The sequence below is a fragment of the Peromyscus californicus genome, unplaced genomic scaffold, assembly GCF_007827085.1.
Source record: "Peromyscus californicus insignis strain IS unplaced genomic scaffold, ASM782708v3 Scaffold_3__1_contigs__length_106647218, whole genome shotgun sequence".
Taxonomy (NCBI): domain Eukaryota; kingdom Metazoa; phylum Chordata; class Mammalia; order Rodentia; family Cricetidae; genus Peromyscus; species Peromyscus californicus.
Genome location: NW_026294551.1, coordinates 34,939,188 through 34,966,939, shown reverse-complemented (window position 1 = coordinate 34,966,939; position 27,752 = coordinate 34,939,188). Strand labels below are relative to the sequence as shown.

Here is a 27,752-nt window from a genome sequence, read left to right as displayed (position 1 = left end):
GTTTTTGAGATACGGTGACCTGAAACTCACTGTGTAACTGGCCTCATACTTCTGGCAAACCTCCTGCCTCTGCTTCTGGAGTTACAGGCATCAGCCAAGCCCACGGAAGGCCTACTCTTTCATAGTACCGAGAGACCTACTCGGCCAGCAAGATGGCTCAGCAGACAGAAGTACTTGCCATGCAAGCCTGGCGACCCGAGTTCGATTCCCTAGATCCCATGATGGAAGGAGAAAACCAGCCCCTGAAATGTGTCCTCTGTCCTCCACATACACATCATGGCACCTATGTGCTCACATGCATGCACACACACACACACACACACACACACACACACACACACACACACACACATTATTTTTAAACATTTTTTTAAAAAGAGTCCAACCAGAAACATGCCCAGAATAATGCAGACGTGCTCGGTTCTTGTCCGTAGCTCGGACCTGCTCCCTAGAGCCCCTCTAACACAGGTCTTTGTCTCTCTGCAGTCCCACCCCCTGTATCTGTGCAACGCCAGTGACGACGACAACTTGGAGCCTGGATTCATCAGCATCGTCAAGCTGGAGAGCCCTCGACGGGCTCCTCGCCCCTGCCTGTCCCTGGCCAGTAAGGTAGACTCTCACATCGCACGTTCTCAGCTGCACCCAGCGCTGGGCTGTGGGGACCCCCTGCTCTCTTGCCCCCTTGTCTCTTAGAAGGATAAGCCCTTGAGGCTGGAGAGGTGGCTTGGTGGTCGAGAACTCTGACTGCAGACCTGGGTTTGATTCCCAGCGCCCACATGGCAGCCAACAACCATCTGTAACTCAGTTCCAGGGGATCTGATGCTTTCCCTGGCCTTCCCGGGTACCAGGAACAAAGGTGGACACAGACACACACCCAGGCAAAACACCCCACACACATACAATAATAACAAGGAAGTTTTGTGAGAATGCTAAGCCTCACTCCCTCAAGTTCCCTTAGCTCTCAACCCATCTGAGAGAGGTAGAAATTCACCCTTTTGTTACTCCACCCACCAGTCCCAGGACTTTTGTTTCATCCCAGCATGAGCTCCCACCCCCACCCTCCCACCCCCTCACCGCACTCTATCTCTTAGAAATTCATGAGACTTGCCCTTCCTCAGCTCAAGAGCAAATCCAGCTAGCTAACCAGCAGAGGTGCAGGGTGGGGTGTCACTGGAAGGTTTTTTTCACACTTCAGAAACATCTGCTGAGCACCAAGCACCATGGCTCATGCCTGTGGTTCCAGCACTTAGGAGGCTGAGCTAGGTTGTTGTGCATTCGAGGTCAGCTCAGGCTGTACAAGTACGAGGTCGTCCAGTGCTGGATAACAAAAGCCTGACTGAAGAAAGGAAAACAGAACAGCCAAGTGGAAGTTATTGCTCTCCCTACAATGTGTACACATTTCCTGTGAGGTTTGTTAACTTGGGGCCTGCAAGATGACTTGGGCTTGCACCAGGGTCCATATGTGAATTAGGGCTGGGGCTATGGCTCAGCTGGCCTAGTCCACACAGCCCTTGCCTGACTTTGTTCTCTCACATTTCCTAAAGCCAGGCTTGGTGGTACATGCCTATCATCCTGGCTCTCCAGGATGAAGGCAAGATGATTAGAAATTCAAAGTCACCTCAGTCACATGGTGAGTGTGAGGCCAGCCTGGGATGTATGAGACCCTGTCTCAAAATAAAAACAAAACAAAAACTGAAACAACAAAACAAAATACCCCCCACTAAAATGTAAATTAATTGCCACATTTAAAAACTGGAAATAAACCAGACAGTGGTGGGACACGTCTTTCAAACCAGCAGAGGCAGAGGCAGGTGGATCTCTGTGAGTACAAGGCCAGCCTGGTCTACAGGGCAAGTTCCAGGACAGCCAAGGCTACACAGAGAAACCCTGTTGTAACAGGAATCTTAAAGAATCTTTATTAATAAAACAAACCCGGAGCCAAGTATTGGGGTGAACACTGGAAGATCAGAGAGACAGAGCAAGCCACAGCTAACCTCACCAGGCCAACTTCTCAGCTGATCCTGTTTCCTCAGACTGGAAGCCTCTGTGTCCTCATATCCGAATGGCTCTCAGCTGAACTGTGCTGCTCAAAACCTAAAAGCTTAACCAGCCAAATGCTTCTAGTTCTTGGTCCTCATGCCTTATATACCTTTCTGCTTTCTACCACCATTCCCTGGGATTAAAGGCTCGCTTTCTGGGATTAGAGGCGTGAGTCACCATGCTTGGCTGTATCCTTGAACAGATGGATTTCTGCCTCTGGAATGCTAGGATTAAAGGCATGTGCTACCACTGCCTATCCTAAGTATCTAGTGGCTTTTCTGTTCTCTGACCCAGATAAGTTTATTAGGGTACACAATATTTTGGGGAACACAATACCACCAAACCCTGTCTCAAAAAAAAGAAACCCAAAACAAATAAAAACTTAAAATAATATTCAGTGGGAAGACAATTACAGGCCTGCCCCAGGTCCTCACGACCCAGACTGGCTGAGGACGTCCACAGGCCAGCACCACACCTGGTTTCCTGCAGTTCTTTTAACACAGTATTGCACAGCCCGTGCACACGTGACCAACTGTAAGGATGCTTCCAGGCAGGAGGCTTTCTCCTTGACCTTTGCAGGAACACATTACTTTTTTTTGTAATATTTATTTTTAGCTGGGCATTGTGGCCCTTACCTTTAGTCCTAGCATTTGGGAGACAGAGGCAGGCAGATCGCTGTGAGTTCTAGCATTGTCGGGGCTATGGAGAGAGACCTTGTCACAAACAACAAAAAGATTTATCTTTATCTTACATGTCTTGCCTGCCTACACACACACACACACACACACACACACACACACACACATATATATATATACACTACCAGCTTGCCTGGTGTCCTTGGAGGACAGAAGAGGGCATCCAGTTCCCTGGAGCCAAAGTTACAGATGGTTGTGGGCTGCTGTGTGGGTGCCTCTGTCCAATCCTGGGTTGTTCTGCAGGAGCAGCTAGTGCTCTTTACCACTGAGCCATCTCTCGAGCCCCAAGGACCACATTCTTTTAGAAGAGTGTGCACAGACACTGTAGCAAGGAACACCCTTTGGGGTGCTCGGTAGAGCCCTGCCTTTCCCCAGTGTTTACTGTAATCACGAGAAGTAATGAGCCACAATATCAGTAGTGCTTGAACTAAAGTGATCACAAAGTAACAACTGAGCCAGGCATGGGGCACAGGCCTGTGATCTCCGTACTCAGGAGTACTCAGGAGGCTCAGGCTGGAGGATCGCTACAAGCTCAAAACCAGCCTGTTCTACTACATTGCAAATTTCAGGCGAACCAAGGCTGCATGAGATCTTGTCTCCAAAACAGGCTAACCAAGGCTGCATGAGATCTTGTCTCCAAAACAAGACGAGGGCTGGGGATAGATAACTCAGTTGGTAGAATGTTTGCCTACTGTGCATGAAACCCCGGGTTCGATCCTCATCACCGTGTAAATCGGCCGTGGTGGTGCACACCTGTAATTCCAGCGGTCGCTCCATAGCAAGTTCAAGACCATGAGCTGCATGAGACCGTGCCCAGAGAAAGGTCAGACTAAAACAGCAGCAGAAAGCATGGTGGGGTTGAAAATGAGTGCCTTGACTCTGCCTGCACCCAAAACCTAGTGCATTCGACTTTTTGTTGCTGTGGCAAAATACCTAAGAGAACCGTTTCTGAGAAGGAGGACTCATTTTGGCTTATATTTTCAGAAGCCTCAGGCCATAGTAGAAAGCTTCAGTGTTGCTATGCCTGTGCTGCAGAGGTAGTCCTTCGTGGTAGGAGAGCATGGCGGGTAGAGAAGTTCATATTACAGTGACCCAGGAAGCCCTGCACCCACCCAACACACACACACACACACACACACACACACACACACACACACACACACACACACAAGGCTATGCTAGTTAGTGTGCTTTCTCCTTTTCTCTGGTCCACTCCATCTGTGACCTCAGTCTCTGGGATGGTGCTGCCCACATTAGGGCAGGTCTTCCCCTTTAATTAAGCTTTCCAGAAACATCTTCACAGACACACCCAGAGGTACCCTTCGCTAACCCCCTAGGTACTTCTCAGTCCAGTTAAATTGACAGTCAGGACGAAGCCCCACACCTGGCTTCTCTCTCATTGCTGAGGGAATTGCCCTTCCTCCAGCCATGCCAGTGGGACCCCATCATCCAACCTGGCCAACCGGTGTTTGCCTAGGGTTGCCTGCTCAAAAGAAGTTTGTAAGGTTAGTAATAAGGATGTTCTAGCTACTTCTGTTGTCTCAGAAATCTCAGAGGCTAAACTGAAGTACTTAATTTTGCTTTGGCTTTATAGAATTCTCTTAAGTTCAGTGTGTTATTATATAATAATAATTATATAACAAGATGAATAATATATATGGCTAGTTTAGTGGAACACACACACACACACACACACACACACACACACACACACACACACACTATGGCCCCTAGGAAGTGTAAGGGAAAGATAAGATCTTTGGTAAAGAAAAAAACTGAAGCCAGGTAGTGGGGGCGCACACCTTTAATCCCAGTACTTGGGAGGCAGAGGCAGGTGGATCTCTGTGAGTTCGAGGCCAGCCTGGGCCACAGAGTATGTTCCAGGAAACCAAGACTGTTACACAGAGAAATCTTGTCTCAAAACAAAACAAAATTGAAAATCACTGATCCCAGTTAATTTCTGCTCTGGTTTTCCCTTAATATTAATGGTAAGTCAGGTGTGGTGGCACATGCTTATAACTCCAACACTCAGGAAATGGAGACAGGAGGATTAGGTGTTCAAGGTCATCCTTGGCTACATATCAAGTTCAAGTTTAGCCTAGGATTGAAGAGACCCCCTTAAAAAATGAATAGATGGAAGGAATCAGGGAGAGGGCGGGAAGGAAGGAGTATTTCATGTGTGTGGGTGTTCTGTCTGCATGCATGGCTGTGTGACCTCAGAGGCCAGAAGAGGGCATCAGACCCCCTGGAACTGGAGTTACAGATCATCGTGAGCCATCATGAGAGTGCAAGGAATTGAACCTGGGTCGTCTGAGAGAGCTGCCAGTGTTCTTAACTGCTGAGCCATCGCTCCTGCCCTAGTTATGAGGATTTGATGAGACGGTACAGATGCAAACTCCTAGCTCAGAGTGCTAAGCACAGTAGTAATCATTCAACAATGACTGCAGTGACCATCCATCATGTTGTCACACACATTACCATTCCGTACGGGGGGGGGGGGGGGGGTTGTTTATTTTGTTTATTTTGGTTTTTCTGGGGAATTGAACCCAGAGCGTTGCACACTAAGTGTGTGTTCCACCACTGAACAGTCTTTCCAGGGTCCCTGACTCCTTGCACACATTACCGTTCACAAAGGCTGGTTTTGATTTTATTTTCCTCCTTAACTCACTTGCGCTCCTCTGAAACCCTCGCCATAATTCTTCTGGACTTTTCCTACCGGGTCACCTGGACTGGAGTCCGCTTCCTTATCAGCTCCAATTCCCCTGTCATGCCTGGACAAGTACAGAGGCCTTTTGCCTAATGGAAGGATGGTAGACAAGCAGCTGGGTACCAAGATGGCCGCCACCCAGTAGTTAAGAGAAGGCACTCTCAAGCTGGACGTGGTGGCACATACCTGTAATCACAGCATGCAGGAATACTGAGTGAGTAGGGGTGGTGAGTGTGAGGCCAGCCTGGGCAGCATAGCGAGACTGCCTTAAGACAAAACAAAACCGAAAGAGTAGATGCTCTGGAAGCGGGAGTCCAGGATGATGAAGTCCAATCTTCACTGTTTATCAGTTGTTGTCCATGGACCAGTTCAGGCCCTCTGAGTCTTGGTTTCCTTACTGTCTTAGGGAAAATTAAAGAATAAACGAACTCATGTATACAAACCATATATAATAGTTGATATAACACCACCATGTGCCGGGTGGTGGTGGCGCATACCTTTAATCCCAGCACTCGGGAGGCAGAGCCAGGCGGATCTCTGTGAGTTCGAGGCCAGCCTGGGCTACAGAGTAAGTTCCAGGAAAGGCTCCAAAACTACACAGAGAAACCCTGTCTCAGGAAAAAGAAAAAAAAAAAAGGAAAAAAATAGCACCATGTGCCAGGCACAAATTTAAGTACTTTACATGGATTAATTAATGTAGTTCTCACAGTAGCTCTGTGAGGTAGGGCCTGTTATTGTCCCAGTTTACAGAAAAGAAAATGGAAGCATGGAAGAGTTGCCCCAAAGTCTCACAGCTAATAGTGGAGCAGAGCTGGGATTCCCACTTAGGCACTCTGGACGGGGTAGATCTCAGTAAGAAGCACATGCTTCTCCTTCTCCATTGTTCTCAAGCGCAGCCTAGTACCGATTGTCCTACTGACTCTTTCCAGCGTGACCCCAGCCCTGTGGGGGCAGAAATCCCTCCCTCTAGCATGCCTCCCAGCAAATGGCAGTCTTTGGGCAAATAGACTTTCAACAAAATGTTCTGCTAAGTCTGTGTTTCTTGGAGGTGCTGGGGCTGGGGGCCCGGGGGTGGGGAGGGTTAAGGTGCTTTCCCTTCACCCCACCCCCAGAGGGAGCTGCTTCACATTTGTCTGTTTTGTGTGAGACTGGGGACCATAGAACTAGAGGAAAAGGCATTCTGAGGTGAAAAGTGACTATTGTCTGTTCCTTCCTGTTTGTGCTCTGGAATATTGTTACGAGCATTCTGGTTTTATGTGCATAGAGAGTCAGGGCCTTCCTAGCTTGTTAGCTCAGGCATAGTGGGTACTGTTGCATTATGGATGAGCAGGTGATGTACAGAAACAGCCACTGTGGTCTGTAAAGGACATTTTAACAGCTGGCTAGTGGACCAGGAGACAGGATTCCAGCTCCCTCTCTGCATGCTCTGGATTGGCTCCTGATACAGCTTTGCTTGCTGGCCCAAGGCCTGGCCCACCCTGAAGCCTCCAGAGAGGACTCTGCACTGTCTTTCTAAAGCCTGGGATCCTCTCTGTCTTCCAGGTTCCACTCCTCAAATAGACACTTGGTAGCTCCTACTCTTGGGTCCAAGCAGGCAAGAGGTTCAGAGAGCCCCGGGTTGGACTGCAGTCCATCCCCAAATCTGACTTTCTGTCTCTAGAACTCCGGACACAGGAAGCCACTGACAGAAAGTCCTGTTTATTTTCCTCTGCTGGCAACTCTCTGGACTCTTTGATCACTTTTACAACTTTGTAATTATGGGCTGTAATGGGCTAGGGTGTTTGAACCTCACAGTAATTGCTTTCTACTGTTCCTACCCCAATTCTTCAAAGAGAGCGGGATGAAGAAGTGAGAAAATCTGCAAAGAAGGGAGCCCCCATGCTCTTGTAGGCCACACTGAGCCCAGAGTCTTGGGTATGGGAAACCTGAGGCCCTAGGAATCTCATCCTGTGACTACTGGGTGCCCAACCCACACCCAGTCCATCCCTGGGCTATGAGATTACCAGAAGGATTAACCTATTGGGTTCCTTTCCCAACACTTTTGTTGTTGTTTGTTTGTTTGTTTGTTTTAAATTCATTTAACTTTATTTTATGTGCATTGGTGTAAGGGTGTCAGATCTCCTGGAACTGGAGTTACAGACAGTTGTGAGCTGCCATGTGGTTGCTGGGAATTGAACCTGGGTCCTCTGAAATCGCAGCCAGTGCTCTTAACCACTGAGCCATCTCTCCAGCTGTTTGTTTTTTTGAGACAGGGTTTTTCTGTGTAGCCCTGACTATCTTGGAACTCACTCTGTAGACCAGGCTGGCCCTGGACTCGGAGATCTAGCTGCCTCTGCCTCTCGAGTGCTGGAATTAAATTAAATTAAAGACAGGTGCCTCTGGTGCCAACACTTTTTGAAAGCTCTAATTTGGAGAGCCCTGAAGATGGTTTGGAGTAGGCTGGGCTTTCTCGGAGGAAGTGGTTAAGAGTAGAAGCTGCAATTTCTCAGTTTCTTCCCCAGTCCCCTGTAGAGTCCGAGGATTTCCTCGGGGCTTGGGGGTGGTAGTCACTTCACCTAGGCAGGCCCCGGGGAGGGACCAGCCCAGCTCCCTGGAGCAAGAGAGAAGAAAGGAAAGCTATCCTAACCAAAATAGGGGCCCCACTTAAGTGTCTCTCTGCCCTCCCCCTGTTCCCTGCCTGCAGGCAACTGGTTCTGAGGGGCCCGCTAGCCCCTTCCCCTGCTTGGGGAGTGGGGAGCAGAGAGCAGAGGGCCAAGCTGCTCCCAGCCAGCCTGGCAGGGGACCTGCCGCAACAGGCGCTGCCTGGGAAGACAGCCTAGATCAAAGCTCTGGGGCTGTGAGTAAGTCCCAGCACTGGCTCCTCTTCCTGCCTTGGTGACTTGCAGAAGGGTTAACTCCTTCACTGCCTGCAGGAAGGCCCCAGAGAGTCAGCAGGGTCCCTGGGTGGGAGATGGTACAGGAGGTGGCAGGCAGACAGACAGGATGAGCCTCTGGTCTGGCCGGTCCGATTCCAGGCTGGGAACAGCACCTTCCCAGAGCCGGTCCTTGTCAGTTAGTTGTTGCTGTTGCGTTCTTATCTCCCTCCCCTCACCCCCACACGGGCCCCAGATTCCCTCCTCTTGATCTGTCTCTGGCTGTTATCTGCGCTGCTGCGCGGCTGCTGCTGCTGCTGCTGCTGCGGGCTGGCTAGATTGTACTGGCTCCGCTGTACTCTTGGCGCCCTTGGCAAACGTACACGTGCACCTGCGCACAGTTCTGTCCCTGTGGGAGCAGTTAGGCCCTCCTCAATCCAGCCATCCTAAGGGAGGGGACGAAGCGATCAAGCACCTGGACAAGGACTCCTTAAGGCCCTGAGTTAGAACCAAAGAGCTTGGCAAAGCTAGAGAGGGGCAGACAGAGAGCGCCCCTGTGGGAGGCACTGAGGTGGGGATCTGCCGTGGAGGCTCTGGGTGAGAACAGTTGTCCCGGGCCCTCGGCACTTTGCCTGAGCCTCACTCCTGATGGGTGGAATTCCATAGCCACCTCTGGTTAGGCAGGGCTGGGTCCTCCTCTGCTCTCCCCATGTCCTCTCTCTCCCCCTCCAACTGCTGGTCCCTCCCTGCCCTTTGTTCTAGCATGCCTGATCCCTGAGCAGGGGCTTATCTTACCCTAGAACCAAAGCTGGCTTACTGGCACCCAGAAAAACCTGGATGAGTGTTCCATTTCACAGGGAAAGACTGAACGCCATTCTTTGAAGGCAGTGGGCTGGGTCAGCCAGGGATCCCAGGCTCCCTGACTCCTTCCACACATACATGTGAGTGCACAGGGTGCACATCCTAGGGAGAGATGCGACGCGCGCGCGCATGCGCGCGTGTGTGTGTTCAGGGTTGAGAGCTCCCCATGGCTGGCCTGTGACCTTGTCTGGCTCCAGACAACCCTCTGCTGTGTTTCTGCAGGCCCGAATGGCTGGCGAGCGAGGAGCCAGTGCGGTACTCTTCGACATCACCGAGGATCGATCAGCTGCCGAGCAGGTGCCTAGGGACATGCGGGTGCTCCAGGAAGGGTCTCGATGGAGGAAGGTAGGATTCCTGGGGGAAGCAGAAGTCACAAGAGCCCTTGTGGGACTTTGTTGTTCTCTGCAGTTGAGGCAGCCCCTGGGGCTGACTTGGCCAGTGGTGCTGATCTGGGGTAATGATGCCGAGAAGCTGATGGAGTTTGTGTACAAGAATCGGAAGGCCCATGTGAGGATTGAGCTGAAGGAGCCCCCAGCCTGGGTAAGCCCATCAGGCCTCAGTCCACCAGACCCCTGGAAACCGCTTCAGCCCCTAGCCACGTATCTCTGGGAATTTCTCCCACTCTCTGAGCCTTGTCTACGGGGTAAACAGATTGGCTGTGGTGAATCCTGAAGCTGCTTTCAGCCCTGTGGGTTCATGGCATAGAGTAGAGAAGCCTGCCTGCCTGGCGCGGGCTCTGACCCCTGCCGTTCTCCAGCAAATAGCTCCCACCTTACACAGGGATCCTCTCCTTTGCCTGCAGACACATGGGTCTCCAGATAAGACGTCTCACCGCTGCATCTAGAGATCCCTCTCCTGCAGCCCCAAGGCCGAGAGACTACCTAGTCCTTCCAGTCCCACCCTTCATCCATCCCTCAGGCGGGAGGCCCAGGGGATCTTTCAGCTCCATCTCTTTACTCCAGTGTTCCCTCTGGACTTGGCCTGGCTCTTTCTGGAGTGTGACCCTTTCTCCTCTCTGCCCACCCCCCCCCCCATCCCCAGCCAGATTATGACGTGTGGATCCTCCTGACTGTGGTGGGTACCATCTTTGTTATCATCTTGGCTTCAGTGCTACGCATCCGATGTCGGCCCCACCACAGCAGACCGGTGAGTGGGGAGCGCGGGGGGTGGGGGGGGGGGGGGGGGGGGGGGGGGGGGGGGGCTGCCTGATACAGGAGGGCTTGGGTACAGATGTGGAGGTGGGAAGAAAAAGGTGAGGCAGACAGGTGGCCTTATGAAACAGTCTCTATCTAAATAAACTCTAGGCTCTCTGATGGTTTGAGGCTGCCTTTCCTCTTATCTCTCATCCATCCATCCATCCATCCATCCATCCATCCATCCATCCATCATATATACTGAGTAATATATATCAGTTTCAGGTGCTGGAAACAGTACTGTGAGTAAAAATGACAAAAACCCTTCGCTCTTGTTTTCTTTTTTAATATTTATTTTTCATGTAGTGTTCTACCTGCATGTGTCTTTGCTGGCCAGAAGATGGCACTAGACTCATTACAGGTGGTTGTGAGCCACCATGTGGTTGCTAGGAATTGAACTCGGGACCTCTGGAAGAACAGTTAGTGCTCTTAACCGCTGAGCCATCTCTCCAGCCCCAATCCTTCCCTCTTAAGAAGCTCTCATCTTAGTGGGAGGAAACAGGCACTAAAAGAAGTGAAATGTGTGATATTTTTGACTGCAGCATGTGCTTGCTACAGAGAACAGGGAAGGAGGTGCAGAGGAGCCCGCGGGCAGGGGAGACAGGGGTAGTTAACCTTTTCTAAACCAGTCCAGGTGAGTCTACAGAGAACAGGGAAGGAGGTGCAGAGGAGCCCGCGGGCAGGGGAGACAGGGTTAGTTAACCTTTTCTAAACCAGTCCAGGTGAGTCTGCATAGAGAAAATGACAGCATAGCACAGACCAGAGGTGGGTGAGCATGGGAGTTACTGTCTGTAACTCCAGTTCTAGGGGATCCAACACCCTCTCTGGTCTCTACGAGCACTAGGCACGCACATGGTGCACAGACATACAGGCAGACAAAACGCCCATGCACACAGACTAGAATAATAATCATTTTTAAAGTTTCTCTCAAGAGTCATCAAAGGAAGAAAAGCATAATGGGATATAGCAAGGTGGTGGGTTGGAAGGTCACAGCTCTGCATGAGCTTTGAAGGGATACTCCCCCAAGGGCAGTCATGTGGCTGTGTGATCTAATGGGGTGATGGAACTGAGTCCAGGCTGTGGCCCAGAGGAGAGGGAAACAGAGCCCTTGCCTCCCCCTGAACACCATTCCTCTTCCCAGGACCCTCTTCGGCAACAGACGGCCTGGGCCATCAGCCAGCTGGCCACCAGGAGGTACCAAGCCAGCTGTCGGCGGGCTCGAGCCGAGTGTCCAGACTCAGGGAGTAGCTGCAGCTCGGCCCCTATGTGTGCCATCTGCCTGGAGGAGTTCTCAGAGGGGCAGGTGAGGTGGGCCAGGCTGAGATGGAGGCGGTAGCTGGGGCAGGCGTGGACAGGTCTAGGTAGGACTGCATCCTAACTACATCTGGGTCCTATGTGTTGCTCCTAAACTTGGGCATGTTCTAAGAAAAAGCATCAGCATTGTTGAGAAGGAGCCTCGTGTCAGGCCACAATGGCACTTTAAACCCATTATCTCGTGTTAGCCCCATGGCAGAGGAGGGTGGGGAGTAGATTGGGTTCTTATCCTCACTGACAGCAGAAACTGTTAAGAAACTTGAGCCAAGCATTGTGGTGCATGACTCTAATCCAGCATTTGGGTGATAGGAAAAGCATGCTCAAGAGGTCAAGGACTATGTGAGACTATCTTCAAAAAAAAAAAAAGTAAAACCAAAAAGAGAGAGAGAGAGAGAAAAAACTTGCCCAAAGTCATGCAGCTTAACACAAATCCACCAGCTACCAAAGCTCACTCCTCCATTACTCTCCTGTTCCTTTGTAAGGAGGTGACTGAAAGGAACGTTAGGGGGATCCTTGTAACCTTTGATGGGGACACTCTTGTTTGCTTCAGGAGCTCCGGGTCATCTCCTGCCACCATGAGTTCCATCGCACCTGTGTGGACCCCTGGCTACACCAGCATCGGACTTGCCCCCTCTGCATGTTCAACATCGTAGGTAGGAGGTGGACCAAGGGCTTCCCTCACGCACACAGATGGATCTAGAACATAGCTAGCTAGCCTCTGGGAAAGGGTTTCTACTGTGGGGCTGAGGACAAGCAGCTGCCACCACGGTGGCTTCACCACACACTGCTCAAGAGCACCTTGTCTCTTGGGGAGGGCTGGCCATACGGAAGCCATCTTCATTTTCTTAAAGAGTGTGTCTCCATGACAACATTGTCGATTCTAAATCCCGGTTATTTGTGAATTCATTATTCTAATGTTCTGGCAATAAGGGCCCTATTCTAATAAAATCAGTATAGCAATTTTCTCAAAGATGGACATGAAATCCATATCTTGAGGAAAAAGAACCTTGTGTTAGTCCATCCAAAGGGACAGTGTGAGCTAATGGTGGCCCTGGGTGATAGAGCCACAAATGGCAGGCGGGAGGAGCAGGGATTGACAGCCTAATGAAGAGGAGGAGTTACTTCCAGGCAGGGGTAGGTTTTAGATTAGATGGTCTTGGTTCCCCAAACTGAGTTGAGAGGCTATGCCTTTCTGAGTTCATTCTCTGTATGAAGTCTGTGTCTGTGAGATCAAATGTCCATGTTCTTCGTTCTTTTCCCAGAGGGAGATTCATTTTCCCAGGCCCTGGGAGCCTCTCCATCTTACCAGGAACCAGGCAGGAGACTCCACCTCATTCGCCAGCATCCTGGCCATGCCCACTATCATCTCCCCTCTGCCTACCTGTTGGGCCCTTCCAGGAATTCAGTGGCCCGGCCCCCAAGACCTAGACCCTTCCTACCCTCCCAGGAGCCGAGTATGGGCTCTCGGCATCAGCGTCTCCCCAGGGCTGCACATCTCCGGACACCAGCAGAACAACAGCACCTGGCAGTATCTCAGCAGCCCTATGCACGGGGCTGGGGGTTGAGCCGCCTCCGATGCACCTCTCAGCACCCCACGGCTTGCCCAGTGGCTTTACGCCGGGCCAGGCCTCACGACAGTAGTGGGTCTGGAGAAAGCTACTGTACAGAACGCAGCGGCTACCTGGCAGATGGGCCAGCCAGTGACTCCAGCTCAGGGCCCTGTCATGGCTCTTCCAGTGACTCAGTGGTCAACTGCACAGACATCAGCCTGCAGGGGATCCACGGTAGCAGCTCCACCTTCCGCAGCTCCCTGAGCAGTGACTTTGACCCCTTGGTATACTGCAGCCCTGAAGGGGATCTCAGAGGAAAAGGAATGCAGCAGCCTAGTGTGACCTCTCGACCCCGTTCCCTGGACTCAGTGGTGCCCACAGGGGAGACTCGGGTTTCCAGCCACATCCACTATCACCACCACCGCCACCACCACCACTATAAAAAGCGGTTCCAGTGGCATGGCAGGAAGCCTGGCCCAGAAACTGGGGTCCCTCAGTCCAGGCCTACTGCTTCTCAGACTCAGCTCCAGCTGGAGCCATCTTTCTCGGACCAGAAGTTCACCACACCCAACCCAGCAGCTTCTTCAATGCTCCCCAACACACAACGGCCCAGGTCCCTGACAGAGCTAGCTCCTGGCCTAGCAGAAGCTGCCAGCCCCAGCCCCAACTCCAACCCCAACAGTCTTTTGAACTTGCAGAAATCCAGCCTCCCTGTCCGACACCCACAAAGAAAACGGCGGGGTGGCCCCTCAGAACCCTTGCCAACCTCTCGGCCCCAGGACTTGACTGTGCACCCAGCTTGCCAGGTTTTCTCCCACTACAGCCCCAGCCTCGCATCCCCTTGGCCTCCAGAGGCTCACCCATTGATCTGCAGGCCTCCGGGCCAGGACAGGAGACTGCTACATGAAGCCCCAGGGCCCTGTTACTCCAGTTCACAGCCAGTGTGGTTGTATCTGCCCCCCCACCAGCCTCTGGGACCATGCTCTCCTGGAGAGGGGCATTCCGAGTGGAGTTCTGACATGCCAGAGGGCAGACCATGTCCTTATCCACACTGCCAGGTGCTGCCAGCCCAGCCTGGTGAGTTTTCAGGGAAGCAGGTGTTCTGGGGGGCGGGGGGGGGGTTTACACCTGGAGGTCACAGGGCAGATGAAAACATCCAAGGGGTTGTTGAAAGCTGAGGAGGGTGTACCTTATCTGAAGCACAGGAATCATAGGTGGTTCCCCGCTCCCCCGGGGGCCCTTCTCTTCCAAACACTCTTGTTAATAAGGCCAGCCATGTTTTCATGGGAACTCATGGCATTTCTGTGTCTCAACCAATGGCACCAAGGTAAATCCTTGGCTCTAAGCCAAAGCTTTGATGTGTTTGCCCAGACCATCCTCCCTTTCCAAGGCTCTCACCTCCCACCCCCTCCCACCTTTGAGAGGCATTATATGAACGGAACACGTCTTTACCTATAGCCATGGCTAGAAGAACCGTTCGCCCTCCAAAGAGGATCCCAGGGGTCCTGCAATACAAGGCCTGGGATCCTGGAGGCAGGGCTTGAGAGCTACTGTCATTCATCTCTTCATTTCCTCCTGATTACATGCTTGCTATCTGCTAGGTTCTAGGCAGGCTTCTGAGGACACAGAGCTTGCCCTCCAGGAGACCCAGGTCCATGGGGAAGTATGCATGCAAACAGTTAGTGTGTGGGGCGGAAGTGTCCACAGCCGTGTGGTGTCTGATGGTTCCCTGTGGACTCTGTCCTGTCTGCTTTGAGTGCTGCCAGAGTCTGGCCACCTTCTGCTCTGGAGGCGGTGTCTCCCTTTTCTTTGGTCCTCACATCCACTGTTGGCCGTGCCTCCGCCTCCTCTGTCGTCCCCTCCCCGAGTCTACTGCTGACAGCCCCTACCCACATGGAGTACAGCCTGAAGGTCAAAGCAGGAGCCTCCCTCTGACAGGCCGTGAAGGCGAGAGGGCCGCACACCTAGGGTTGCGGTCACACTCGGTTGGGCAGCGCAGCTCCCTCTACCCCTCCAGGGCCACCAGCCTTGCAATGAACTGTCTAGAACCAAACATTCGGTTATGTCCACAGGAAGGAAAAATCTAACCTCATGTGGCCTTCAGGGCTCCAGCACCAGCTAGCTCCCATCTCCCTCCCCTTCCTCTGCCCTCTGCTTGTCACGTTGGGTAAACACTAATTATATAGTTCCTGCTGCCCAGAATACCCCACTAAATTCCCTGTCTCTACAAACCCAGCTCTACCATTCCTCCAACTCCAGCTCGAGAATCTTCAGTCAGAAAGGCTTTCCTCACTGCTATGCCCAGATGTGCACTCTCTCCTCCCATGATGCATCTCTCCAGACCCTAGTTCTGTTCCGCTGTCATAATATCCATGTGCATGCATGCCTTCTCTCCCAGCTTATTCCTTTGGAGATTCTATTCAGCAAATGGTAGCAAGCCAAGTTCACAGTGAATGCTTAATGAATATTTATTGGGTAAATGAATGAATAGTAAGTACTGGTCATACAGCGGTTGCTGTAAGTATTTCTCTGGGTTTGTTTTTCTCTCTCCTTTCCCAAAGGGCCCCTCTCAGCTTTCAACCTACTCACCTTTCCAGACGTATTTCCCGCTTCTCCCTCTCTGTGGTCCCTTCCCAGCCACAGTCTCCACAGGTGGGATTAGCAGGAGACTAGCTGGACCCTCAGTGACCTCTGTTCTCTCCTGTCTTCTCTTGCAGGCTCGGAGGAGGAGCTTGAGGAACTGTGTGAACAGGCTGTGTGATGTGAGACAGCTCCAACCAACAACAGTATGCTCCAGATGACTCAGGGTTCCACCCGGCACCGGGTTCTGCTCCTGGGAGAAGCGAGGGCATTGGCAAGCATCTCTTTTTGCCACACTTCCCAGGACCACTGGAAGACGAGTGGTGATGGTGGGTGGCGGGAGGTGCTGTTTCCTGCCCCCAGTTCTCAGTCTTGTGTGCAGAACACACCTACTGTGCAGAAAGTCTGTGTCCAGCCAGACCTCCAGCCACTATGCAGTTGTGAGGTGGGTCCCTTAAAGGCTGAGTTCCTGACAGGAAGCTAGGGTGAATGTCCAGGTGTCCTCAAGGTGCTGCTCTTTTCCCAAGCCCAGATGGGTCCCCTGCTGGGTCTCCTTTGCCCCGGGCATCAGCTGCACACATGCCAGTGAGTTCACCTGAGTGCATGGCCACTTCTTGTCTCCTTTCAAGGCTTCACGGGGGCAACTTCAGCTTCGCGTTTTCCTTCTTCACAAAAGAACAAGGAGGTTAGGTGAGCCCCCGTCCCTAGGGAGGTCTCTGCGCCCTCTCTAGCCGGAGCCTGCCTTGGTGCTCAGGGAGGAATGGTTCTTCCTCCCTGCTCTGAAACTGATGTTGAGTTGCAGGCTTCGGGAGCCAGGGTGTAGACTTCGGCCCCAGAGGTGAGGACAAACCTGGGGTGAAAGTTTGATTCTCAAACTCCTTGTCACTCCAGCGACTCCAGTTCCCCTGAGGTAGAGATCAGGAACAGAGAGGAACTCCTCTTCAAGGCACACCTGTCTCTAAATCCCAAAGCAGGCAGAAAGGAAGCCCCACCAAACATCTGGGCAGAGGGAGGATGAGATGAAGGCAGAGAGAACAAGATTACAGCTGAGCAAGGACAGACTTCTTCTCAGAGAGGTTCTCAGAGCCAAGCTGGAGAAGAATAACACGTGACCTCACGGGTTTGCAGGGCCCAGAGGCCCACCTTCCCAGTCTAAGCCATACAAAGCCACAACCCAACAGAAGGTGTACACATGGAATTGGAGCCAAAAGTTGGCCCGGGCAGCTTGTACCAAGTGGGCAAGAGCTGAGGGGCCTCCTGTAGCTCTTCGTCCCCGGGCATCCTGACCATTGTCAGCCCCTCAGGCAGTATCCTTGCCTGGAATGTGAATGTGGGGGCAAAATGGACACCGGATCCTACTCGGAAAACTTCTCTCCTCAGAGTCAGTGAGGAGACTCCCACCCAGGCACCCACATGGGTATTTATATCTGAACCAGACAGAAAGATGCTTGAATCAGGCACTATGTTGAGAAATGTATTTATTTGCTAATATATTTATCCATAAATATGATCTGTCTTTGTGGTTTTGTTTCATTATGATTTTCCACTCAGGATAACGATTTCATCTTTTCTATTTCCTTTTGTTGAATTTTTGAAGCCCAGCCTGACTCAAATTCACTCCATAGCTAAGACTAGCCTTGAACTCCTGACCCTCCTGCTTCCCCCTCCCAATTACTGGGATTACAGGCATGTACTGTTATTATGTCTGGCTTCATATGTTGTGGTATCAAAAGCTCATAAGGATAGGGTGGTTTTAAATCCCCGAAACATGGCTTCGTAGGATCAGAGAACAGAGCATGCCTGGGTTGTCATCACGATTCAGTTCTTTATCTGTATTGTACTGTTGCTCACACTGATGCTTCAGTGACTTACTTTGTGACCTTAACCAAATACAGTGTCTTGGTATGTGTGTATGTGTGTGTACACATGTGTATTCAGGTGTGAGTTTGGGGCCAGCCTGATCTACGTACCAAGTTCCAGGACAGCCAGAGCTACATAATAGACCGTGTCTCTGGAGAAAACAACAAAACTATAAAAAGGGTCTCTCACTAAACCTGGAACTTTGTTTTGACGAGACTGGCTGGCCCTGAAGCCCCTGGGATTTGCCTATCTCTGGCCCCCAGTGTTGTGATTATAGCTGCCCAGCTTTTATGTGGTGGGTCCTGAGCCAGCTCCCCAGCAGGGTGTCTGGCTTTTTCCATCAATAAAATGATCATCCTTCAGAGTTGATACAAGGCTTACATGAGATAGCTCAGTGAAAATGTATTCCAAACTGAAAAGCTATTTCCCAGTGCTAGAAAGCATCTAAAAACCCAGTTACAGACCCCGTTTGAACGCATTCTGGGACAACCCAGAATCAGTCTTGCGGCAGTTCAGTTTCAATTAGAAGAAAGGCTGGAAGGACAGAACAGCAGGGATTGTGACTATTTATATCGCAGCGCTCCGATTCAGATAAACACAGTAACTACACTTTGTCTACACTCCGAGAACTGGTCCTTTCTCTGTATGAATTCCTGTGGGGGTCCCTTCAAACGGCACGTGTATCTGGTGCCCTCTACAAATTCCCTAGGGTCAGGAGGGGCCTTGGCTCTGTTCACACTGCACCATCCCTTATGCTGCTTCTGCATAGTCTGCTCAGGATTCTAGGTGTCTGGGTGCCCAGTTCAGAAGGCCAGGGATTTTGCGTCATACACTGTCCAATGGCGGCTGAGGCTGGGGAGTGTGTGAGAAGCGAGATATCTAATGTACAGATGTTCTCATGGAATTATGTCTAAATGTGCCGAGAGCTTTACAAAGCGTAAATTATCAGCCGGGAAGCGCAAACGAGAGAGGTTTTTAGAAGGAATTGAATATGCGTGCCCCCCACCCCTGTCGACGCGGCTCGGGCTAGCATTCCTGGGGACCGCCAACGAAACCCTATCAGGCTCTCGCAGTTACAAGAAGGGGCGGGGCTTTGTCGGGTTTGTTTTGTCTGCAGACCCAGAAAGGCAAGGACTCACTGCCTCGCGTTTTAAAACAACCTAGCGTGAAGTATTCCGAGCATTCGGGAGGCTGAGACATGAGGGCAGGGAGTACCAGACCAGCCTTGTCTCAAAAAAGTAAAATACCCAGGCCTTGTGGCACGCGCCTGTAATCCCAGCCCTCCGAAAGTGGAGGCAGGGAGATCAGAAGTTCAAGGTCACCGTCCTGTAGGCCGAGAGACCAGCTTAAGGAATTACCATTTGCTGTCGCAATAAATAAGCAAACAGGCAAAACAATCTGGGTTCTCATCGGGGATCCTAGGAAGGGAGGGCCCGGCTGCCAGACGTTCACATCAAAATGCCCGCGTGACGGCGCTGAGTTCCGCAGGCCGCTCCGCGCCACGCCTCCTGCGCATGCGCGGACCGCACCCCACAGTCCCCGCCCCTAAGGGCCCGACCACCCCCAGCGCGCCGCCTTCCGCTCGCTCACGCGAGTCCAGGTGACGGGCGCGCGCGGCCCAGGTGGCTGCCGGCCGGCTGCCCCGCCCACGTCCCCGACGACGGGAGAAACCATCTCCTCCAAGGGGGAGAGGGACCCCGGCCTGCACCGGAAGAGGAAGTTACGTACAGGAAGTGCCCGGCATTCTGGGTAATGGTGTGTTTACTTCCTGCGGCTGTGGCGCCTGTGACGGTCTCTCTCTCTGTGTTTTGTCGTGTCGGTGAGGATGGCCCTGGAGACGGTGCCGAAGGACCTGCGGCACCTGCGGGCTTGTTTGCTGTGTTCGTTAGTCAAGGTGTCTGTCGGGGGCCTGGTTGTAGGAGCGACTGAGGAGGCAAAAATGAGAGAAAGAGGGTGAAATGGGGCCCCAGAGAGAAAACAGATCCGAGGTCCCGGGAGGTCGCCGGGGGAGTGGGAAGCCTAAGGGAGCCATTGTTTACGTCGAAAGAACGTGAGCAGGGCGTTCGTGTCTGCCGGGGGCACGGGTGATCGTACCTGCTTTCCAGCTCTTAGCACAAGCTTGGCTCTCCAGTGCTTACACTCCTGACTGGAGTGGACAGGAAAGGCCTGTACGGGAGCCAGAGCAGCTGAGAGAGTCGTTGGAGAGAGTGCCTGACCCCAAGGAGACTAGAAAACGTACCTAAGCTGAATTAAGGGTGATGAGAGAAGACAGGAGCGGGAGGGTGGAATTTAGGAATAGTCGTGGACAGCAGTGCGTGTTGGACTACAGAGAGAACTAAGAGGTTGTCTTCGTCGAAATATTAAGACCTCGTTCATGCTCATCCCTCGTTTGTTTGTTTGTTTCCTTTCCAGACTATAGACCAGTTTGAATATGATGGGTGTGACAATTGTGAAGCATACCTGCAGATGAAGGGCAACAGAGAGATGGTGTATGACTGCACCAGCTCTTCATTTGATGGGTAAGCCCCTTCCCGTTCCCCTTTGTTCCCCTCTGCACCATGTTGACTGTGGCCCAAGAAGGAATTATGGGGCAAATTTCTAAGGTCATAAGACTAGCTGGTCTCAACAGTTCTTTTGAAATCCACTAGTTCTCCACATCGGAACCAGTAGCTGTGAGCTTCCTGTGGCTTTTGAGTACTTGACATGTGCTTAGTTCAAATTAGAATATGTTTAGGTGTTAGATATACACCAGAGAGCAAAGATTCAGCTTGAAGAAAAAGAATGCCAAATAATCTTAATTTTTCAAGATTAGTTAAATGTTGAAATAATGTTTTGGATTTATTTGGTTAAATATTGAAATTTCATCTTGTCTTTACTGTTTTAAACAGTGGCTAGAAGGAAATTTAAAATGATGTGTCCTCTTTCTGTATTTGTTTAACAATGCTTCCCTATTCTTTTTGGTTTTTCTGAAACAAGGTTTCTCTGTGTAGCTTTGGTGCCTGTCCTAGATCTCGCTCTGTAGACCAGGCTGGCCTTGAACTCACAGAGATCCGCCTGGCTCTGCCTCCCGAGTGCTGGGATTAAAGGCGTGCGCCACCACCGCCCGCTTTGCTTCCCTATTCTTGGCAGTTCAATGATAGTTGACACTGTGTTTATCTTGTACACCACTGCCTGGCACAGGACGTAGGAGGTGGTAGATCCTTATGTTGAAGGGTTGTAAGTATAACACAACAGGAGAGCATGTGATTACCATATACAAAGCCCTCGGTCGAATTCCTGATGCTTCCCCCAAATCAGGTACATGAAGATCTGTTTTAAAAATGAAGGGAAAGGGAGGTGTGGTTACAGTTAAAAACTATGCCCTCGAATATTATTTTAGCGAGAATGGTGGATTGCCCTTGTAATCTCATCCTCTGGGGGGAGAAGCCAGAGAATCAGGAGTTCAGGGTAAGCCTCAACTACATAATGTGTTTGAGGCTAGCTCGGACTGTGTGAGACCCTGTCTCAAACAAGATCAGTTAGATGGCTCAGCAGGTAAAGATGCCTGATGGCAGGCCTGATAACCTTGACTTCAGTCCTGAATCCCACAAGGTGGCAGGAGAGCACTGAGTTCTTAGAATTGTTTTCTGACCTCAAAGCATGTACCCTGGCATGCTTGCATCTGTGAGAGAGAGAGGGCACACAAGCCCCCAAATTAGTTAACTAGAAAAATAATAATAAAACAAAGTTGATAATCTTTTTGTTTTTTGAGACAGGGTTTCTCTGTGTAGCTTTGCGCCTTTCCTGGACTCACTCTGTAGCCCAGGCTGGCCTCGAACTCACAGAGATCCACCTGCCTCTGCCTCCCAAGTGCTGAAGAGGCCTATGAGAGGACTTTTCTTTCAGCAACATGATCCAGTGGGGACCAAAGGAGATGAGAGAAGTGTGAATGGCCTGGTCTTCTTCCCCCAGGCAGTAGCATTGCTAAATTTCTTCAGGACTCCAGGCCAATTACAGATTCACATATAAACCGGGCTTAAGCCTAGTGTTTATTAAAGTTCTATGAAGGTGGTCCTGATTTCTTTCAGGGAAGAATAAAATATTGGGCAGAAAAGATAGTGATTTGGAACCTTTACGTCCTGTGCCTGCAAAGACACGCTCACGTAGTCCTTTCCTTGTTTCTTCATTAGCCACTCAAGATTGATGGTTAATGAAGAAGCTGTGTGTGTGTTGATGCTTCCTTCAGTCCTAGCACTCAAGCTCAGTTAGGGGTGACACAAGTGTCATGTAACCCTTGGTTGCATCATGAGACCCTGTCTGGAAATACGAAGTCTAAAATGGAGGTGCTCCCATCTATAAGTGAAAGTCTATGCTAGCTGCTTTGAAAGATGTTAAAAGTTATACAGTGAGCTGTGAGTAAGAGACACACTTTGAATTCTTACCAATTTAACCTTTTTAAAAATTGCTTTAGCCGGGTGGTGGTGGCGCATGCCTTTAATCCCAGCACTCGGGGGGCAAGAGCCAGGCAGATCTCTGTGAGTTCGAGGCCAGCCTGGTCTACAGAGTGAGATCCAGGACAGGCACCAAAGCTGCACAGAGAAACCCTGTCTCAGAAAAAAAGTTGCTTTAAAGATTTATCTTTCTTTTTGAATTATATGTATGTGTGTATGTGCATATGAATGTGGGTGCCTAAGAAGTGCCAAAGTCGTCAGATCCCCTTGGAGCACAAGTTACAGGCAGTTGTGAGCTGCCCTGTGTGGTGTTGGGAACTATACTTGGGTCCTATTCAAGAACAATATGTGTTCTTAATCACTGAGCTGCTCCCTGTCTCCCAAAAGTTTCTTTTTTAAGTTGGCTATTTTTATTACATGTATGTGTATAGTACAGATTTTTAAAGCTGTTATCTGTTGATGCTGTGGATTCTTCCTTTTGGCCATTATGAAGATACAGCTATGAAGATGATCTATACATACTTGCTTAAGTCCCTGCTTCGGAGCTTTTGACTGTTTGTCCATGAGTAGAATTGCTGTATCATAGTATAACAACTCTTTAGTGCTTAAAGGTTCCAATTTCTCTCCTCACTGTCTCCGGTTACTTTCTGTTTTTTTTTTTTTTGTTGTTGTTGTTTTGTTTTGTTTTTTGTTTTGTTGTTATTGTGTTGTTTGTTTGTTTTTATTTTTTTGAGACAGAGTTTCTCTGTCTCCCTAGCTGGCTGTCCTGGAACTCGATATGTAGACCAGGCTGACTTCGAACTCACAGAGATTTGCCTGCCTCTGCCTCCCAAATGCTGGAATTAAAGGTGTGTGTCTTGCCTGGCTTTGTTTTTTTGTTGTTTTTTAAGAGTCATCCTGATGGCTGTGGGTTATATCTTTATAATTGCCACCATAAGAAATAGGGATTAAATATCTTTCGGGTTTGATTTACATTTCCCTAATAATTGATAACACTGGTCTCTTATTGCTAAAGCCAGTTTTAAAATTTCTTTTTTGCAATGTTAGAGATTAAACCCCACATCTTAAAAAAAAAGTCCCTTCCCTGCTGTTATCCTGTTTTGACTTGTTTTGAGACAGGGTCTCATACAGCCCAACCTAGCCTCAAGTTTGGTATGTAATGGAGGATGGTCCTCCACCTCCTGAGTGCTAGAATTAAAGGTACTCACTGCCACACCCATTGGAAGCTGGTCTAGGACATGCTAGGTTAGCACTCTGCCCACTGAACTATGTCCCCAGTTCTGTTTTGCCCACTTTTAAGTCTGGTTTGTTTTGTTACTGTTGAGTTGTGTATTCCAGTGCGTGTTAGGTTTTGAAGACTAAGCAAGTCAGAGGCTAATGGCACCAGTGAGGGCTACATTATTTTAGCCAGAGGTGTGTGTGGGGGTGGGGAGGTTATCTTACAGAACTGGAAGATTCTTTTTACATTCTGGTTTATTATTTCATGTATATTATTGAGGATTGAATATAGGGCCTTTGTGAATGCCAAGCTAATGTTCTACCTCAGAGAGAGAGAGAATCTTGAGCCCTCTTTTTTACTTTTTATTTTTAAACAGCATCATTTTAAGTTGAACAAGCGGACTTGGACTTGAATCTTTCTGCCTCAGCCTCTGGAGTAGCTGGGATTGCAGGCTTGCCGGCTCAGGCCTGACGAGAACTATAGGATTTTGAAGGAAATTGAGATGAGGTAGAAAGAACATTGCAAATCAAAGGAGTGTGACTGAAGCAGAGGCATAGGGTAGGAACACGGTATGTCTGGAGACGTGTGGACACTCTCTAGGCTCAGTCATTTGGGTGACAGGGACTGTGGACTGAAAGGCTCGATTGTGAAGGGCAGAGAAAGCCCTGGTGGTGGGAAGAGAGCCTTCCTAAGTGTCTGCCCTGGGTCAGTCTGCAGAGCCGGGGAGCTGTCCTTACCTTCGTGCCACTCTGGAAGTGAGATCAGTCCCACTCAAACCACAGTGAAAACATAGACTCCAGCGTGGTGGCCAGGAAAACAGAATGGTCTCAGGGGAGGAAGTCAGCACGAGTCAGGTCCTACAGCAGATCTGACAGTTTAGACTCCGGAACTATTGGATGAGTAACAGAAATAACCTCTGTAGCTCCTCATGGCACCTTTCTGCCTGCTCACATGGTACCTTTCTAGCCCTTCAGTCACCTTTCTGCTCACTGCCAGCGAATGGAATCAGAGCCACCTGCCAAAAGATTGTCGGCGTAAGAAGTGGCTCTTGGTCTACCCTGTCAGTCTCTGTACTGGGTACTTGACGTGTGTTATCTCAGCCTCCGAGTTCAGTTGGGGAAAATCTGTGAAATGTCTCCATGTGTATTTCAGACAGCACAGCTTGTTAGAGGATGGGCTTGGTTGAGTCTCGTTTATTCCAGTAAGACACTCCATTGTTTTGACTCCTTTGCACTAGGCTCTAGCCTCTAGTGATTGGGCTGGTCATAGTCAGTACTGGCCATCAGGTGTAACGCTCTTCTTACTGGCTGGCCAGGGACATAGACTAAAAGACCGTTGTCGCTCCTTCCCAGCCTTAGAACTACTTCCCAGCTTTCCAGTGGTGACTTTCTCCGCAGACTGCCCTCCCAGGGCTGTTGCTTGCTCAGTACCCTCTCCACAGGGTAGGCTCAGGCTGACTGCATGTTCCCTCTCTAGAATCATTGCGATGATGAGTCCAGAAGACAGCTGGGTCTCCAAGTGGCAGCGAGTCAGTAAGTGTTCATCTTCTTATCCTGGCCTGTACAGTGTTGGGAATGTGCCTGAGGGTCTGCAGGGATGACATAAATCAGTGGGGTGTGTGGTCCCATGATGGGAAAGATGGAGTTATAGAAAAGTCGGGCTGGCAAGATGGCTCAGCAATGCTAGGCTGGACACCCTGAGTCTGATCCTGGGGACCCACATGGTGGAAGGAGAGAACTGACTTCATGAGTTGTCTTCTCACCTCCACGCGTGCACGTGGACTCTCTCTCTCTCTCTCCCTCCCTCCCTCTCCCTCTCTCCCTCTCTCCCTCTCCCCCTCCCTCCCTCCCTCCCTCCCTCCCTCCCATTTTAGCTTCATTCTCCACTGGTCTCCAGTCCTAACTCATACCTTTGTAATCTCCTTTCTCCCTCAGGTAACTTTAAGCCGGGTGTATATGCTGTGTCGGTCACTGGTCGCCTGCCCCAAGGTAATAACAGTTGTAGCAGTGGTTCAGTGCTGGGCCCAGCGGAAGCCAGTCTTTTATGTGAATTAACACCAATAGCTTGACTGATACCACCCAGACATTTGGCTCCATATCTTTGTTGGTTTTTCTTTGTTTTTTTTTTGGGGGGGGGGAAGGCGGGGGGTTCAAGACAGGGTTTCTCTGTAGCTTTAGAGCCTGTCCTGGAACTCGATATGTAGACCAGGCTGACCTCAAACTCACAGACATCCTCCTGCCTCTGCATCCCGCGTGCTAGGATTAAAGGCGTGTGCCACCACCGCCCAGCCAAACCTTGGTTATTGATGACTGTGTGAGCCCTACTTTTTGTTCCTCCCGGGAGCTCTTTACCTGTGGGAGCCCGTTCTCAGGTTCCTCGTGGCTTTACCCAGCAGGTCCGCATAGAGGATGATTAGGACCACGGGCCTGAGTGCAGGTGTCTGGGATGGTCTGCACTTGGCTGTGCTGGGGGAGGAGGTCTTTTGCTCCACCCCTTGGCGTCTCTATAAAAACCCTGGGGCAGAGACAGTCAGGGTGGTTGGAATAGGTTCCAGACCCTCTCGAAGCTATCCTTTATTTTCTATCTGTTTATCTCCACAAGATTCTCCGCAATAAATCCTTCTAATATTTCCTGCTGCTCGCACTCAAGAAAACTCTGGGGAACTGTGGGGGTGGTTGGGTAAACGCCCCACATTTACCAGGCACTTTTCCTGAATCCTAGCTAATAGCCAGGCAACCCCACTTCACAGTGGCAGGCAGGTGGGTGGCTTTATCCTCGGGACTCTCTCATGGGACTGTTTGTTTTCCTGTCATAGGAATTGTTCGGGAGCTGAAAAGTCGAGGAGTGGCCTACAAATCCCGAGACACGGCAATAAAGACCTAGCTAGGGCAGCCCACGGTGTCTTGCTCTCTACTTCTGGCCTGTGCTGCTTTTCTTGTGGAACAAAACTGGCGGAACTTCCAGTCCTCCCTGCCCTCCGTCTCCGGATCAGCAGACTCCCGTGAGAGCAGCACATCCGGCCCTTGAGTCATCTCACTTTCTCTGACGACTGGTGAAGTGGGAGTGTCTGGGTTGGTGGATTCTCAGAGACTGTGTGGAGGGGAGAGTAAGATGCTGGGTTTCCTGCCTCTGTCCAAGACTTTGACTTTGTCCATGGACAGGACTCCGGTTCAAATACCAATAAAAGGAACTTTTGGGATGTACTTGAAGCTGTGGCCCATGCCTTGTGCTCCTGTCTAAGTGAGGGCTCACTTGCCCTGTGAGCTCTGAGGCAGCTCAGCTGAGGCCTTTCTCTCTCTGGCCTGCTGTCCTGAGGCAAGGTAACCCCTCTGACTGGAAGTCAAGTGTCCCTTCTAGACCTGATGCAGCAGTCTCCTCTGAAGGAATCCCCAGGCCCCTTGGTGCCCTTGACCCTCGGCCCTGTCCTCACTTCTCTTTCTTCCTCTGCCTCCTTTCCCGCTCTTCGCTGCACTTTGCCAGGCTCACATCCCACAGTTCTTACTGCCTTAGTGGCTGTGGGGTCTTGGTCGGGTTTTTGTGTTTCCATGGAAGGCAGGCCACATTGACCAAGATTTGTTCTTTTTGTTGTTTTGTTTTTTGAGACAGGGTTTCTGTGTGTAGCCCTGGCTGTCCTGGGACTTGTATTGTAGACCAGGCTGCCCTTGAACTCACAGGGATCCGCCTGCCTCTACATACCTCCCGAGTGCTGGGATTGATTAAAAGTGCATGCCACTACAGACGGCCCAGCAATGTGTAGTTTTTATAATAAAAAGTTTACCATATATTCTCACTTAAATCACAGAAATTGTGTCCATCTTAGTTTTTCTTCAGTTTCCATCCGTAAAATAGGTGTAGTTAACTCCTGTTCACCTTGTCTGTTTACTTCAGGGTGGTAAGGAATGGAAATGAAAAATAAGAAAATTATGTAGCTAGTCTAAAAGGGCCAGATGTGACAAATGCCTGAAATCCCAACACCCAGAAGCTGAGGTTGGGGGTTAGCTCAAGGCCAGTCTGGTCTCCGTAATGAGACCCTGTCTCAAAAAGCCAAATAAGAATAAAGAGTAATATGTAAAAATTTCTCTCTGGTAATTAAACTATTCTTCAATATTTATACCGTATTCACAATTAGTCAGAATTGGGGATGATGCCTAGAACCTCCCTGTTGGGGGAGCACCACCTTGCTAGCAGAGGCACCTGTACCAGGCTGTCTCAGCTACTGTCATTGTGGAAAGTGTGAGAAGAAAGGTCTCCTGACTCTCCTGTCCTAGCCTGTGGAAAGCAAGCTGGTAGTGACCAGGCTGCTCACAGCCACTCGGGTGCCCACTAGGAGACCTGTGCCATCAAGCTCTGAGGGAGTGGGTCCTTACCCTCAGTTCCACACTGAGCTGTTGACGGAGTTCTCTAGCATTTAAAATAAGAGCTCCATAGGTGGTGAGTTCTTTAGCTGA

At 50.5% G+C, this 27,752-nt stretch overlaps 2 protein-coding genes and 1 long non-coding RNA gene across 4 annotated transcripts in view; 2 read left to right on the top strand and 1 right to left on the bottom strand.

The window, feature by feature from the left end:
* The window catches only part of LOC128121557 (uncharacterized), a 35,148-nt gene extending 19,172 nt beyond the window's left edge, over positions 1-15,976 (bottom strand). The window contains exon 1 of the long non-coding RNA XR_008222216.1: positions 15,805-15,976. This is a non-coding gene — a long non-coding RNA (uncharacterized LOC128121557). The remainder of the gene's footprint in view (positions 1-15,804) is intronic.
* Positions 1-17,305, top strand: part of Rnf43 (ring finger protein 43) — a 72,909-nt gene extending 55,604 nt beyond the window's left edge. The window contains exons 3-10 of one of the 2 annotated variants that reach the window (XM_052756324.1): positions 487-609; positions 9,381-9,455; positions 9,567-9,698; positions 10,200-10,304; positions 11,493-11,654; positions 12,216-12,318; positions 12,928-14,292; positions 15,933-17,305. In XM_052756324.1, the coding sequence (XP_052612284.1) occupies positions 487-609; positions 9,381-9,455; positions 9,567-9,698; positions 10,200-10,304; positions 11,493-11,654; positions 12,216-12,318; positions 12,928-14,292; positions 15,933-15,976 (2,109 nt within the window). In that variant the 3' untranslated portion in view covers positions 15,977-17,305. Of the gene's footprint in view, positions 1-486; positions 610-6,100; positions 8,869-9,380; positions 9,456-9,566; positions 9,699-10,199; positions 10,305-11,492; positions 11,655-12,215; positions 12,319-12,927; positions 14,293-15,932 lie in introns of those variants that run through there. The other variant, XM_052756325.1, reaches the window with a different exon arrangement.
* A 2,109-nt stretch (positions 17,306-19,414) lies between these two features.
* Positions 19,415-26,507, top strand: Supt4h1 (SPT4 homolog, DSIF elongation factor subunit). The gene is made up of 5 exons (XM_052756326.1): positions 19,415-19,549; positions 20,068-20,174; positions 24,781-24,836; positions 25,239-25,292; positions 26,120-26,507. The coding sequence occupies exons 1-5, from the start codon at positions 19,481-19,483 to the stop codon at positions 26,185-26,187; spliced, it is 354 nt and encodes a 117-aa protein (XP_052612286.1). The 5' UTR covers positions 19,415-19,480; the 3' UTR covers positions 26,188-26,507.
* Positions 26,508-27,752: the final 1,245 nt, after the last annotated feature.